A 17,095-nucleotide genomic window follows, 5' to 3' on the forward strand; every position below is an offset into this window, starting at 1 on the left:
ATAATGAGTTTGCAAACATGACTATTCCTCAAGACTGTAGAGAAATTATTGCGAAAGCCAGAGCTGATACCACAATCATGTATGACAATAAGCATCTGTTATTCAGCGCCAAGATACCCTTCACGGTGAACATGCGCTTTTTCAAATACACGTTATGTTGTCTAACTGTTAACTATTCTGGTTTAAGCATGTGAATCTATGAAAGGTCTGTAGTACCTCAGTATTGGCATCTTTCACAGATTCACATGCAACCCACCCTCCTCTGGCCACGCCCCTTTCTCCACCACTCTGCAAAAGCGCCTCTCAGTGCGCTGCTGGTGGGGGAATGAGGTCCCCTTTGACTAAAGTGGACTTCATCCCCCACGCAGCAGTGCGCCAGGAGGTGTGTTTGCAGAGAGGTGGAGAAAGGGGGCGTAACCTCTGACCACCTCTCAGCAATCCAGCTGTGTGGGGCTTACTAGAGGTAACAGGAGGGCTTCTTGGCCCCCAAGGACCCTCAAGAGCTAAGGGGACTTCCTCCCCCAATTAGTAGTGCACCAGGAGGCGCATTTGCAAAGTGGAGGAGAAAGAAGGCATGGCCACCGAAAACCTCCCAGCAAACCCACTGTGTGGGACTGGCTGGAGGTAACAGGAGGGGAAGTTGGCCCCAAGGACCCTCAGTAGCCAAGGGAACTTCATCCCCCTACTAGTAGTTTGTCAGGAGGTGCGTTTGCAGAGTGGTGGAGAAAGGGTGTGTGGCCTGTGATCAGATTTCAGCAATTCTGCTGTACGGGACTTGCTGGAGGTAATAGGAGGGGTAGTTGGCCCCAAAGGACGTGCTTGGGGGCCAACTACCCCTCCTGTTTCCTCCAGTAAGTCCCACACAGCAGGATGGCTGAGAAGTTATCAGCGGTCATCCCCCATTCTTCACCGCTCTGCAAACATGCCTCCCAGCACACTACTAGTTGGGGGATAAAATCCCTATGGCTCCAGAGGGACCTTGGAGGCCAAGAAGCTCTCCTGGTACCTCTTGTAAGTCCTACGCAGCGGAATTCCTGAGAGCTGGTCAGAGGCCCAGCCCCTTTCTCTACCACTCTGCAAATATGACTGCTAGTTTAAAAACCTCAGATATGCACCAAAAAAACAAAAGCTTACAGGGACGTTATAGTGAGGAATTAACATTTTTAAAAAACCTTAGAAATTCACTGAAAAAAACAAAGGTTACAAGGACGTTATAGATAACAAATAGAATTTTTAAAAACCTTAGAAATTCACTAAAAATACAAAGGTTACAGGGACGTTATAGTTAAGGTCAGATTTTATTCATACAAAACCAGAGAAAGTCTGCCATTATGGTTACCTGAGTTAACTATAACTTGCGCCCCCGCAATGCACTGCTTATGACCTCACATATTAGATCACTGATGACATGGTCAGTGACATCACTGATGACATCTCAAATGACATCAGTAATTGACATCACTGATGACATCAGTGATGACTTCATCCAGTGACTGTGAGTGCTTCTAAAAAGGTTTGAGTTAATTATATATACCAAGGTGTATTGGCTTGAAGGGGCAGATATACAACCGTTTCAGCCCATTTGCGACCGCAAAATTAGTGTGCCCCAGGCACCAACAATATTTTGTGAGTCGCTAACCTATTAGGGACTCTCAAAATATGGTTTGCAACTCAGTATTAGGAAGGGGCGTGCCAAGGGCGTCCCTTCCTAATAGGAGGTGAGAAACCCCTCGCAAACGGGAAGAGATCCCCAGGGAACCCTTTTCTCTATGTGAATGGGTGCGAAAATATTTTTTTAAGAGCAGGCAGTGGTCCTAGGGACCACTGTCTGCTCTTAAAAAGGAAACTGAAAAGTTTAATTTTTCTTTTTTAACTGCTTCCCGTTTTCCTTTAAGGAAAACAGGTTGCATTTACAAAAATGAACTGGTTTATTAAAAAAAAAAAAGCAGTCAGACATGGTGGTCTGCTGACCCCAGCAGGCCACCATCCCTGTGAGTGCTAGCCGTTCCCAATGGGGTCGCAAATTGGTTTTTCCTCATCAATATTGATGAGGCATGCAATTTGTGACCCCATTGGGAATTGCAAACAGTGTTTGAGATACTATTGTACATTTAGCTTAGCGAGTCGCAGAAAAGTCCAATTTGTGAATCGCAATTCTGCGTAATTTGCGACTCCCTTAACTGAAAGGTCGTACATCTGGCCCTTAATCTGATATCCCCCGAATAGACTTCTATGCTCTAAAGGAATAACGCAAATGCTGTACAAATAGTCTGAAGATGCGCTCATTTGTCTTTAACAATTGGGACACATGGTGATATTTAGTAGGGTCTCTCTCAATGTGCAATATTTAGACATAGTGATATCAAGCATGAGTAGCTTAGCCAGTCTTCATTTTCTTTTTATTCTCATCCTTGTAGTTCTGCATAAATAATTAGGAAATTATAAGTCCCAGAATGTGAAGGAAAAACACAATTGAATAACTTGCTTATGCCAGAAATGGAACAACCTGAGACTTCTCACTATATCAATGTGTCCACCTACAACTTGAGACTTCTCTAATATCACTGTGTCCACTTTCAACATGAGAATTCTGATATCAGTGTGTCCACTTTCAACATGAGAATCCTCTGATACCACTGTGCTCACCTACATCATGAGAATTCTCTGATACCACTGTGCTCACCTACATCATGAGAATTCTCTGATACCACTGTGCTCACCTACAACATGAGAATTCTCTGATACCACTGTGCTCACCAACATGAGAATTCTCTGATATCACTGTGCTCACCAACAAGATGAGACTTCTCTGATACCACTGTGCCCACCAACATGATAATTCTCTGATATCACTGTGCCCACCCACACCATGAGACGTCTTCAATATCACTGTGTTCATCTACAGCATGAGATTTCTGATACCACTGTGCCCACCTACACCATGAGAATTCTCTATCACTGTGCCCACCTACAACACAAGACTTCTTTAATATCACTGCGTCCAACTACAACATGAGAATTCTCTGATACCACTATGCCCACTTAGAACATGATAATTCTCGGATATCACTGTGCCCACCTACATGATAATTCTCTGATGCCACTGTGCCCACCTACAACATGAGATTTCCTTGATATCACTGTGTCCAACTACAACATGACAATTCTCTGATACCACTGTGCCCACCTAAAGCATGGGAAATCTCTGATATCACCTTGCCCACCTATAACATGAGACTTCTTCAATATCACTGTGCCCACCTACAAGAGAATTCTCTGATATCACTGTGCCCACCTACAACATGAGACTTCTTTAATATCACTGTGTTCAACTACACCACGAGAATTCTCTGATACCACTGTGCCCACTTAGAACATGATAATTCTCTGATATCAATGTGCCCACCCTCAGCATTAGAAGTCTCTGATACCTCTGTGCCCACCTACAACATGAGACTTCTTCAATATCACTGTGCCCACCTACAAGAGAATTCTCTGATATCACTGTGCCCACCTACAACATGAGACTTCTTTAATATCACTGTGTCCAACTACACCACGAGAATTCTCTGATACCACTGTGCCCACTTAGAACATGATAATTCTCTGATATCAATGTGCCCACCCTCAGCATTAGAAGTCTCTGATACCTCTGTGCCCACCTACAACATGAGACTTCTTTAATATCACTGTGTCCAACTACAGCATGAGACTTCTCTAATATCGTTGTGTCAACCTTCAACATGGGAATTCTCTGATATCTTTGTGTCCAACCATAACAAGAGTATTCTCAGAAATCACTGTGCCCACCTACAACATGAGAATTCTCTGATATCACTGTGCCCACCTACAGCATGAGAATTCTCTGATACCTCTGTGCCCACCTACAACATGAGACTTCTTTAATATCACCGTGTCCAACCACAACATGAGTATTCTCTGAAATCACTGTGCCCCCCTACAACATGAGAATTCTCTGATATCAATGTGCCCACCTACAGCATTAGAATTCTTTAATATCACTGTGTCCAACTACAACATGAGAAATCTGTGATATCACTGGGTCCACCTGCTGTGCAATGTATCCCCCCCCATTGAACAACACCATGTGCCCCTATTGTACTTACATCTGTGCTCCAGATGAACATAGCACCACTCTGCCATGATGCGCATAGCTCTTTGCCCATGAATTGTATATTGCCCAGTGCTCTGCTGATGTACAACACCCTGTGCTCACCTCATGCAAAAACCCAGGGCTCATCTGATGCACAACACAAATAATCACATGGTACACATTGCCAAGTGCTCTCATGAGGTACATCACGCAGAGCTAACCTGAGGCTCATCACCTAGGGCTTCTGTGATGTGCAGTGCTAGCGTTTCTCTGGTGCATCTCGTGTGCTCCTCTTGTGCACCCCTCTTGATATAGTATCATGTGCCCCTTATCCGCATCACATTATATTTCCTCCGGCACATCATCCTGTGCTCCACTGATACTTCCTGATGCATAGGTTTGTGTATAACTGTTCATCTACAAGCACTGATGCCTACAAGTATGTTGATCATTGTCCATGGATGCTTGTTAGAATTCATGAAAATGGGTGCTTGTAGGTGTACTGGTTTGTTCGCGTGTGTCCAATTGTTGCAAAAGCTGAACTTATTGGCTTCACTAATCCTTCTTGATGTAAAGGCGGGCATAACGGTGTGTTTAATGGACAATTTTGTAACCAGGAGGATTTCTCCAATGCACTCTGAAGGAGATTTCAATAATTTCGAAAATATTGCTGCGCAGCATCCCTCTTCCATTTTCAAAGAGGAAGGCATTGGTATATGGCTGATGGAATACAGGATTGGTGGCTCCAAGGGGGTTGTTAAATCTTCGAATCCCCTGGCACGTGTTTTAGCAAGCATTCCCTAGGCCTAAGGTCAAATCACATTAGAAAACGTCATCCAAATCGACAGGGATTTATGCGACTTCAACAGTGTTTTACACTTTGCAGCCTTTTTTTTTGAGAATGAGATTACAGGAAACAAGTCTTAGTCTCTCAGCAAATTTATGATGCTTGGTAAATCTTGTGGCACCAGAAAGGTCTGCTAACAGATATGTTTTCTTCAAGGTTTCCAGGTGAAGGAAGGGTTCCAGAAACGCTCCAACTATTTCTACGGGGCAAAGCCAGTGACGCTTGGCCCAAGCCCCGAAGACAATCTGAACATGATCAACGGCTGGGTGAAGGAAGTGACGGAAGGCCAGATCCCACACTTCCTCTCTCAGATTCCAGAGGATTTGGTGCTGCTTCTCCTCAATGCGATGCACTTCAAGGGTACGTAATGTCTGCTCAGGAAATTTACTCATTCTTCTCATTGGTCCCTCACTCATCCAGCATGTCGATTTGGAGCAAGGTCACGCAGAAGTGATCAGAAATCTGATCTGAGCACCTTTTGGTGTTTTGCAGTAAAGGAGAGGAAACAATGTGGCAGAAGGTTACATATGGAAGAGGTTAGTAGCAGGAGCCATGGCTCAGATAAGGGCTTAGTAAAGCAAACAGTGGACAGAAAAAAAGACAGAAATGAATCACGGGCCAGAGATTTTCAGGAATAGCACTGATTATGTCTAATGATTTAATTTTTGGTTAATGGTATGTAAAAATATTCCATAGGCTGAAAATGTGGTATTCATGTGGCACTCGAGGAATAAGGTTGAGTACCCCGGTCTTTAAGTATAAAGTACAAAGGGGTGCAGAAATTGAAAATGGGATATGTATAGGCATGGCCACTGCTGGGCTTCCATATTGCGAGCAGTAATTATGTAATTATCTTTCTTTGACTTTCTCTTCATAGGGTTTTGGATCAACAAATTTGACCCCAATCAGACCTCTGAGGAGAGATTCTACCTCAGTGACCAATTAATGGTCCCTGTACAGATGATGAGAGCCTCGAAGTATCCTCTCAGCTACTTCAACTGGGATCATGCGGATGCTCAGGTAACTTATTCGGGGGCTTGGGCTAGGGTGAAGGAAACAAACGAGAAAAAGAAGTATTTATATTAATTATTTAATCCAATGTACTGCCGTGCTATAGGAAGCATTATATACAGTGAGGCTGGATTAAAGCATCAATCAGCGTTTCAGTAGGAACTCCAGACTGAGACTCAAGAGAGAGCATGATCATTGTGTGAGGTCCTTGTCTCTGAGTGTTGTTATTAATAGCAATCCAAGATTGTATCTCGCTGTAAACAGGAGCTTCAAAAGAGGCAAAGGAGGTTGCACAAGGTCCCTCTCTTTGTGTCTTGCTTTTGACAGCTACCCAAAAGGATGCATGGCAGGTGTACAAGGTTCCTCACTGTATCTTGCTATAAACAGCAACTCATGAGAGAGCATGGTAGTTGTGCAAGGTCCCTATCTCTGCCTCACTGTAAACAACAGCTCAAGAGAGGGCAAAGCCATTGCGAATGGCCCCTTTTCCTGTGTCCAACATAGGGAGCAGTACCCCATTCTCTGAGACTATTTCCAGGCATCTTCAAACCTCAACATTTTAACTATTGCCTGTTGCCATCCTTGTCAGAAGTAACAAATTCAGAAGTATTCTTCATGGTAGGAGGAATATAGTCATAGTTGATTTATCTGGTGTCACCATCTTCCCCATTCTGGTAGGAGAGTACCATGACTTCAACAGTCACTCTATAGAGTCAGATTCATAGAGGAAGGGTCTATTGTTCTCCTGTTGTGAAACGCTGGGTTTTCTTGTCAATGTGTGTTTTGAAAACAATTTCAACATCAAGTGGAAACCCAAATGACACGGCCTTCTAGTTGGGGTGAGATGTCCATTCATTCAACTTCGTGTCTAATACCAATGCTTGAATCTGAGCTCGTCTGTTGCATTTTGTGAGGTGGTGGAATTCAGTTTTGACTTATTTATTTTGTAACATACAATTCAGAGCCCCCTTTATCTGCAGATATGGTGCAGATACCCCTTGGCACAAGGTGCTAATGCTGAAACCCATTCACACAAATCTTAGAAGTAAATACCCATGACATGCAGTGTAGTTGGTGCTACCCACTGAAATGCAGGTCATGGTTTAAATCATAGCTCCACATGCGGACATTGCCTGGGCATTTATACTCTCAGAGAAAGTGGATGAAGATAACCTTTCTCATCTTGTGCTTTTCCAGGTTGCCCGCTTGCCCTTCAAAGGGAACATGAGCCTTATTGTCATCCTGCCGAACAGTTTTGATTTGCAAATCTCCAAGTTTCTTGATGAATTCAACCAAACAGAGCTGTACGGCCTCTTCGGGAGGGAGACCCCAACTCTGCTGAAAGTCCCTCGACTCCTACTGGACTTCAAGCTAGAGCTGAGCCAAGCACTCACCAGACTAGGTAAAGTCATGTGTCGGAGCTAATGTGTGTAGTATTTGTGTAGGTAGGTTAGCATGTTAATTGCACCTGTGTGTGTGTGTGTGTGTGTGTGTGTGTGTGTGTGTGTGTGTGTGTGTGTGTGTGTGTGAGTGAGTGAGTGAGAGAGAGATTGAGTACTTGCAGGCAGTCTCTTATAGAAAAATGTGGGGGTGTGAGATGTTGTGTATAGGCCTGTGTGCAGTGAAGAATGTAGGTGTGTGAAGTGTTGTGTATTGGCCTGTGTGCAGTGTTTAATTTGAGTTGGTGGTTGCAGGCGGGGTCCACCAGCACTTATGTTTTCTCAATAGACTTTAATCCAAAGCAAAGGAGATAAAAACACAAAAGGGAGGGAGAGAAAGAAGAAAACAAGAAGTAAACCTGTGACAAAAGAAAAGCAGGGGTGAAAAAGAACCTGGAAGAGTGAGATAAATGGACAGGGAGTACAGGGTGGTGGATTAAAGAGTCATGAAGTGGATTTAAGACTACGCGGCATTGGTATTTGGCATCCCAACTTTCAATAATGTCGGTCACGGCCTTTGAGCCAGCGTTTGCACCCAAGCACTTATTTTACAAACTAAGCCCTATTTGTGTGTATAGAAGGGTGTTAGTGTGTTTGGTCTATATATCTGCATATGGTAGTGTGTACGTACAGCTATGTGGAGAATGTATATAAGAGTGTGTATGAGATAATATATTGTGTGAATGTGTAGGAAATCAACCTTTTTTGTATGGTCACTCTGTATTTTTTGCCTTTTACTGAACCCTATATTTTTGCTGGCTTTAGAAGTCTGTGCACTTCAACTCAGCTAACCAGTAGTAAAGTGCTGTGCTCCTCATTTAAACATGGTTGAATTGGCATATTATTAATTGGTATATTTAACTTACCTATAAGTCCCTAGTATATGGTACAAAATGCACCCAGAGCTTGTAAGTTAAATGTCACTTGTCATCTTTAATAGTTATTAAAAATCTAATTCAAAGTTGAAGTTGGATTTTTTATAATTATTAAGGATGTAACTTTTAGAAAAATGTATTTTCCCTGCCTGAAGTTTCTTGAGGCTAATTTTCATTTGCTCTCCAACTTCTTCCAGCCAGGAACAAGCATCTGAATTGGTGTGAATGAGGTGTGGAATTCCTCACAGGAGCTACACAATAGGTCACTGTGATTGGGAGGGATGACTCCTTTGAGGTCAGCAGAAGGGTGGGAGCGGTGAGCATCCTTTCTGATGTACAGTGTCCAATCATGCTGGAGTGTGGAATCCTGCATGCCAGGTCAGCTGGGTTTATACATAACACTGGGGGTGCACTTGAAAGCACAGGAATAGGATGCCAGGATGATTTGTGTTTATCCACTGTCTGGATGTTACAAAACCCTGCTTTTGTTCAATCAGACTTCTGTTTCTGGGGTTTTGGGGGCTAAAGGTCTGCTTTAAACTGGATTTTGGTGTTAAATGTGGGAGGACCCTAGGATTACTATAGTACACTTCCCACCCACTCACGCTTAGCCCCCAGAGACCAGATTTGGTGTGGCTGACGACTTTTGCCATCTTGAAAATGCCCAAAGTGGGTAGGGTTAGTCCCGTGGTATTTTACCATATTGGTTAGGGCATGCCCAGGAGTCATTCTTAGAGACTAGCTTATGTCAGACATAAATATGGCATCTCCGGGCACCTACTTCAGAACACTTCCTGGACTTGTTGAAAATCAAAAAAGGACTGGACCTGCTGTCTGTGACGTGAGAGGAGCCTTGAAGAACTGGATCTGCTCCCTGTTGTACCCCGGACAAAGACATGGACTACATGAGTCACAAAGCTGGGCTACTAATCAAGCTAGTAGCCTTTCTTGCAACTACCCGGCTGGCCAGTGACAACTGGACCTCGACGGGACCCTGCTGTTGGCCTTTGCTTGACATGTTGTAAGTCTCTAAGTGCCTCGCCTGAGGTTCTTGAGGTCTTCAGAAGTGGACTCCTGTGGTGGACTGGCTCTTTAACCAAGACAAACATGGTTGATGTATCCCACTCGCGCTTCATGGCGGTTGGTGCCAAATTGCGCCTAGGTCTCAGTCTACTTCAACCATTGACTGTCATTGGCAGTTGTGTTTCTTGGTGTTATTCCTACTTAAAACTGTAAAAAAAAAATCATATTTTATCTTATCTTTGGTTCCCTTTGGATTTTTGTCAATGTGGTGTTTTTTTGTTTACTGATTTTTACTCTTTTTTTCTAATTCAGTTTGGGATTTTTATTGTTTTCCATTTTGATTTCATCACTGTTTTGGCGCTGCATAAATACTTAACACATTGCCCTAAGTTTAGCCCGTCTTCTGTTTGCCATAGCTACTTTGAGGTTGAGCTCAGGTTATTTTAGTAACTTTGAGGGTTCACTCTGACAAGGGTTGTGATTATTCCTTGAGACGGGTAGCCGCCCATTGCAAATAATAATCCAATTTGTTACAGCATATATATGTGAAGGTGTGTTTATGAAAGTATATTTAAGGATGCACCTAGGTATTGCCTTATACTTGTTTGAGTTTGTCTGCATTTCTGCAATGCATATTACAAAGTTGACCGCATAGCTTTCAGTGCAGACATTCTTAGCAAATGGCACATCAAGTTGACCAATGGGCTGAGAATAACATGAAGATGCATCTCATCCTGGACGGGAAATAATTGGTATTGACTTTCCATAGTCCCTTTTTGTATCCTACAATATAGCCTGCCAAATAGCTCCACAGTCACTCCAGACTATGACAACCAGAGTTTCATACCCCCATGAACACCGTGAAGAGAACACCTGCTGCATTGTCACTCTAGCCTGCCGAGTGACTTATAACTTCAAAAGCCACCCTAGACTGAGACATAGTACTTTTGTCACTCTAGACTGCCTAGTGACCCATAGGTTCCATTGTTACCCTGGACTATGCCATTTTGCCTGCTACTTGTACAACAAGAGCAACCCATAGCTTCCACAGCCACCCTAGACTATGCCCTCCTGCCTACTACTTATACTCATACAAAAAGAACAACCCATATGCCTTGGATATTGAACTTGGGTAATTTCGTATTTCAACAGTGGATCTCACCGGTCAATATAAATTAATTTCTGATGGAAACATCTATCTGCAGACTCCTCACCTTTTGAATATCCCAGGTGCCAGACTGGATCTAGAACCTTATTTCCAATAGATCTCCCACACAGGTAGGGGGGGGGTGCCTTTTCCAAGTTGGCTGTGCACGAGTCCCCACATGACATCAATCAAGCCATAAAGCACCCCTTCGGCATGCTGACCTCAGATTCCATTTTCCCACGCCATCAACGCATACCGGACTAACTCTCCTCAGGAAAAAGGGAATTGTTATTCGATGACTTCTCCGACTTTATTCACATTTAGGTGCAGTTTTCATAAAAATGTCTCAACAGAACAAATGCGGGTTCAAACCATGCAGAGATTGTGAGGGCCAAATGTCCATCACAGACCCTCTTCTCCCATTCAATGAGACACTCACTGAACCTGTTATGGTGGTCCGGGAGAAACCAACCACCTCTACAGCAGTCTCTCTAGATTAGTCGGAAGAATACTTAAACCTACCTTTCTATCAGCTCATCCATCTCCCAAAAGTATTGGGGTTCAGGCCTCCTGCTCATCGAAAATTACCTCAGGATCTTTTCTGTCTACCACGTCAGGGTGCTAAAAAGATGTAGCATTTCACAAAGAAATCTTCTCAGCAGGCGGCATGGCATTAAAATCTCTCAGCGCCACTTACTTGGAAGATACGCTTGTGGAATATTACATGTTGCCCACATAGTCACTCCTAAACTCTTGGAAGATCTTAAAGTACACTTGTCAGAGTTGGTTACATGTGGACAAGCAAATTATCCAATCAGACTTTCATACAGACAATTCGATAGCCAGAGCCATGGATACATCTGTATCAATTCGTCAACATGCTTCACTCAGGAACTCCGGATTCACCTAGGATGTCCAATCTACTTTAATTGTCCTTTCTTTTGATGGTTCCTGCCTTTTTAGTGAGAAGGCTGACTCAGCTCTTGAAAATTTTAAGGACAGTGAAGCAACAGCTAGATCCTTAGGAATTCAAACTCAACTGAAAAATTACAGACAATACAGAATATTTCAAGGCTTCAGCCGTGGATTTTCTTTTCGAGGTGGACAGGAATACAATCTGCAGCAACACATACACTCTGATCCACTCTGCAGACAGCAAAGAGGCAGATATACGGAAGAAAACAAACAAGCCCTTACTCTTCCTCCCTCCTCCTCCTTTTCAACCTCTTCCCCCAGCCCTAACTGGGAAGCAGCCCTAGTTCTGTAATACCAAGATTTAGACAAAATATCGAGGGCTGCTGGGTTTGTATAGGTATAGGGTGGGAAGTTAAGTAATAATTAACCATTATTAATGGTTAATTATGTCATTGATTATTAATTGACTACGTTGTTTAGTACTGATTTATTTTCCTTATATTTTGTGCGGGCTGCTGTTTGTCGGGGTATAGGGTGGGAAGGTAATTAAGTAAATAATTGACAATGAATAATTATTAATGAATAATTTAATTTATTAATTAAGTAAATTGTTTAGTACTGATTTATTTTCGTTATATTTTAGGCATGGGCTGCTGGGTTTGTATGGGGTGGGAAGTTAAGGAATAATTGTCAATTAATTATTATTAATTATGGAAAAAAAAAATAATACTGATTTATTTTAGCTATATTTTAGGTGTGGGCTATTGTGTTTGTACAGGCACAGGGTGGGAAGGCCATTAAGTATTAATGTACTATTATTTATTAATTGTTAATTATTTAATTGATTATCAATTATGTAAATTGTTTAATACTGATTTATTTTAGTTATATTTTAAGTTTGGGCTGCTGGGTTTGTAGGGGAATAAGGTGGGAAATTACATAACATTAAATTGAATTTAATTTAATGTTGATTTTTTGTGTTACATTATTATTCGATTGCTTACTGTAAATTAATTATGTTATCGATAATTGTGAAATTGTTCTACTGTTTAATTTACGTTCTGCATATTACATAAGTATTTTTAATTGCTGTGCTACTTTTTTGGGCTGAGTTGGTTGGGAACTAAATATTTTTTGGGGGTATTTTTTTATTATCATTTATATTAATAAATAATTTATTAATTGGTAATGTATAGTTACATTTTTTAAATATTTTTGTATTTATTTTATGGTAAGTGTTTGTGCTATGATATTTGTTATTTGAATTGTTTATGTATTAATTGAAATTAAGCAAAAAAATGCCCAGAAATTATTCATAAATGAAAACATTCATATAATACATTCACATAAGATCATATATAAAATAACCAATCAGCATCATAAAAAAAGCAATAAAAATCCACCAAATACACTAAACTGACTGATTCTCCTGCCCAATCCCGCCAGAATAAACATAGCTTTCTCAAAGCAACTCCCACAATTGATATCATTAAAGACTAAGGGGCTGATTACGAGTTTGGTGGGCCATCGGATAGCCAAACTCACGGTGGTGTGGCAGGAACCGCTGCACTGGCGTTCCAACAGCCGCATTACGAGTGCAGTGTTCTCATCGCCACAGGACCGTTGCAGCCGCCGGGTATTCTTGATCCCTCAGTTGTTGCACAGCGGGCTGCCCCAGCAATATCCTGGTGGTGTTGCTGTGGCACCAGGAAGCATATTATGTGTTTCGTCACAGGCACAGTTTTCATGGCTGTGCGGAAACTAAAGGGGTCCTACAGTGCCCTCTGTTGCCTCTGGGCCAGTGGATGCATGCAGGGTTCACATGACGTTCCCCCGTATGCATGCACCCACAGTTCCTGCATGGCATGGACTTCATAATCCATGCCATGCAGGAACGTGCTTTGGCGCTCCCATTGCGGTGCCTTTGAAACAGGCACCGTCTTGGAACTGTCAAAAGCACTGCACACCAAACCATGAATTAACTTGTAATCTGGCGGGCGGTGTGCAAATGAGTTTGGTGGTGTGGAAGCGGGGTGGTGGCATGGTGGCCCATTCCAACACCGTGAAACTCATAATCAGGCCCTAAAAAGGAAAAAAGTCTTATTGCACATAGCAATCTATTGACTTTCTGCACCTTACCGCTGCTCTGAACAATGAGCAAACACTGTAACAGACATCAAGATATTTAAAAATTGAAGGAAATACAAAGCATTCCTGCACTATGTGTTATGTGTTATAGGTTTGCTGAGCGCGACAGCTGCCCCAGCAACGGGGCGTCCCGGCGCTAAGAACCATAGCACAACCTACTGGGGGGGGGGGGGGGGGTAGGGAGAGTAGAGGCTACAAAACTGGGAAGAGGTGAGTTTTTATTGCTTTGCGAAAAGCGGACAGATTGTCGAGGCGGCGGATGTGGAGGGGCAGGGAGTTCCATAGTTTTGCTCCCAATAGTCTGAAGGAGCGACCCCCGATACGGCAGAGCTTCGTGCGGGGGACCACTACTAAGTGTTGACCCATGGAACGAAGATTGCGTTGGGGGGTGTAAGGTGTTAGCAGCGATCGGAGGAGTTTGGGGCCATCAGTTTTAAGGATTTTGAAAGCAATGGTAAGGGCCTTAAATTGAATGCGGGCTTCCACAGGAAGCCAGTGGAGTCTCTGTATGGTGGCTCTAGCAGAGCACCTTCTGGGAAGGCCTACAATTGCCCTGGCCGCTGAGTTCTGAATTCGCTGAAACCTGGTTGTCTCGGCTTTGTTAGCGCCTAATAATAGGACGCTCGCATAATCCAACCGGGCAAGGATGGTGGATTGGACAATGAGCTGCCGTGTTTTGGGGTCAAAGAAGCCTAGAATGGGGTTGAGGCTTCTCAACAGCCCAATGCATGTAGCTGCTACTTTTTTGGTGTGAGTTTGGTAGTTCAGCGCGGAATCCAGCCATACTCCTAGGTTTTTAACCAGAGATTTGGGAGGGGGGATGGGGCCCAGCAAGGGGGGCCACCAGTGATCATTCCAGCAACTGGTGTTCTTGCCCAGAAGTAGCACCTCGGTTTTCCCTGCATTCAGTTGTAGGCAGTTTGCAGTCATCCAGTTGGCGACTGCGGCCAACCCATCCCTAAATCTTGTGGCAGAGGTAGAGGGCACCTCAGTGAGGGTGATTACCAGCTGTGTGTCATCGGCATACGACACCAGCGTGAGATCCCATTCTTTGGCCACTGCCGCAAGAGGCTGCATATACAAATTAAAAAGGGATGGACTGAGGGCAGAGCCCTGCGGGACTCCTTGGCCGATAGCATGTGATTGGGAGATAAATGGGGGGGCTGACACGCGAAAGGATCTGCTCGTGAGGAACGATCGGAACCATTCAAGTACCAGATCACTGATCCCAATGCTTTCCAGGCGGCTCAGTAGGATATTATGGGAGACCGTGTCAAAGGCTGCGCTGAGATCGAGCAATATCAGCGCAGCACTCTGACCGGTGTCCATAATCCTCCGGAGGTGTTCAGTGGTGGAAAGAAGGGCGGACTCGGTACTATGTCCAGGCCTAAACCCGTGTTGGGAGGGGTCCAAGATTTTATTTTTGGCCATATGGTCAGTGAGTACGGTGTTCGCATGGGCTTCTGCTAATTTGGACACCCAAGGGAGCAGTGAGACGGGCCTGTAGTTCTCCGGCTTTGTGGGGTCTAGATTGGGTTTTTTAATAATGGGAGTGACCCAGGCCTGTTTCCAACATATGGGTACTGTGGCCGATGAAAAGGAGAGATTAAGGAGCGTGGCCAAAGAGGGAAGAAAGAAGTCCAGAGCTCCTAGAAAATGGGCTGGTCTCATGGGATCTGAAGGGGCACCGGTTTTCACCTTTCTGCAGAATTTAGCTAGGTCCTCAAGAGTGATAGCTGGCAGATAGGTGAGCCTGGAACCTTTGAATGAGAAATTGGGGGAGCTAGTGCGGTCAGAAGGGATATGTGAGAAGGTGTTGTAAATCTTCCTCACCTTTTCTGTAAAGAAAGTGGCGAGGTCCTCGCACTGCTGAGTGAAGGAAATACACGAGGCAAGGTTGCCACTGTTTTGTAGTTTTTGGACCAGTTTAAAAATTGTTTTCGTGGGGTTGGGGCTGGAGTCAATTTCCTTGGCATAGAAGGATGCGTGAGCAGTGCGTATAGCTTTATGGTATAACTTGAGTGTGGCCAAATAATAAGCTTTGTCCTTGTCCCTATAGTCTTTCCTCCAATAACGTTCCGCTCTTTTGCATTCCTTTCTAAGAATTTTCAAGTTCTCGTCATACCATGGGTTAGAGGGGGTGCTCCGTCCTCTAGTCCATTTGGCTGGTATGATAGTGTCGAGTCCTTTGGTGATCCAATCCTGAAAGGCGGCATATGACGTGTTAATGTCATTTGTGATTTCAAAGTTGGGTTCTCCTAAACTGGCAGGAAAATCCAAATTCTGGAGTTTGTGCCAGGGCCGTTTAAGACAGGAGGCGGGCGACGCCCTGTTGGATTGGATAGCGGCCGATATCACAAATGTGACAAGGAAGTGGTCAGTCCATCCCATGGGTTTAGGAGGATCTGCTCTGGCTTCCGGAATATTAGTGAAAACCGGGTCGAGTAGGTGACCAGCAGAGTGAGTAGGGGATTGTATAAGAGGGGTCAGCTGCAGGGCTGTCAGGTCCGCTAGGAGATTACTGATGGTCGGATCCGAGATGGAGTCGAAATGGAGGTTTAAGTCCCCCAAGATCTTGAAATTAGCGCAGAGCATGGGCTATCTCTAGGAATTCCTCTGTGAATTTAGAGGTGGGCCCCGGGGGTCTATAGATAAAAAGGCCAGAGAGGGAAAAATGAGGGCTAGTGGTGATTTTAACACGAGCGCACTCACAGCCCGTAATATCTTCCTTTACAAATGAACAAGTGTATGATGTTCTATAGATGGCGGCAATGCCGCCACCCCTAGAGTCTCTATTAATGGAGGTCATAGAGAATCCATCCGGTAGCGTAAGATTAGGGATGCTAGTTAGTTCATCCTTGAGCCAGGTTTCACTCAAGAACAGTATGTCTGGGTTCTCGTCTGTCAATAGCGTATATACCTCAGAATGGTGTTTTACCAGGGACCTGACATTAAGCTGAGAGATTGTGAGCAAGGAGTGGTTCCTTCTGGTGGCTCTGTGTCGAGGTAGTCTCGGTTCAGATATAATTAAGTTACAGGAATTACACTGAAGAGCAGTCTGTCCAATGCAGCCCTCTAGCTTGTCACAGCGTAGACGTGGGTTAAGTGCAAGGAGATGATTTTTATCATAATAGTATGCCGTCCGAGTTTGAGCAGGGGGGCTGGCGAGAGGCGATGACTTGGCGATGACGGGCGAAGACGGGCTTGCCTTAGGCGCGCCTTCGGCGCGCAAACGGCGCGCCCGCTGCGCCCGTCTGCTGCGCGTACGGTAAAGACACATACTTTTATGGGGAGGAAGGAAAGGGGCGTGGCCTCCAAGGGAGCGTGGCCTATCAGCACGCCGGCAATGGCGCCGTGGTTGTTTGGGAGTCCGCTGACAGCGCAGGGGCAGCTGTTCGGTGTGCTTTTAGGACCGAGTCCTGTGAAGCCTGGGTGAGTCAGTGCTATAAAATCAGCAAATTATCCAAAAGTGACACTAGCATAGCCTTAGGGATTTTAAAATTGACTTAATAAAGAGGATAAAATAAATTTTATAAAATTGGCAAAAAGAAATGCATTATGGCCTGGTCAGATAGT

At 44.1% G+C, this 17,095-nt stretch overlaps 1 protein-coding gene across 1 annotated transcript in view; it reads left to right on the forward strand.

Annotated features, from left to right (window-relative positions):
* The window catches only part of SERPINF2 (serpin family F member 2), a 248,280-nt gene that overhangs the window by 163,797 nt on the left and 67,388 nt on the right, over positions 1–17,095 (forward strand). Inside the window, exons 7-9 of the mRNA XM_085649072.1 lie at positions 5,118–5,321; positions 5,839–5,981; positions 7,170–7,374. Of these exons, the coding sequence (XP_085505198.1) occupies positions 5,118–5,321; positions 5,839–5,981; positions 7,170–7,374 (552 nt within the window). The remainder of the gene's footprint in view (positions 1–5,117; positions 5,322–5,838; positions 5,982–7,169; positions 7,375–17,095) is intronic.

The sequence above is a fragment of the Triturus cristatus genome, chromosome 3_2 (assembly GCF_964204655.1).
Source record: "Triturus cristatus chromosome 3_2, aTriCri1.1, whole genome shotgun sequence".
In the NCBI taxonomy this organism is placed as follows: domain Eukaryota; kingdom Metazoa; phylum Chordata; class Amphibia; order Caudata; family Salamandridae; genus Triturus; species Triturus cristatus.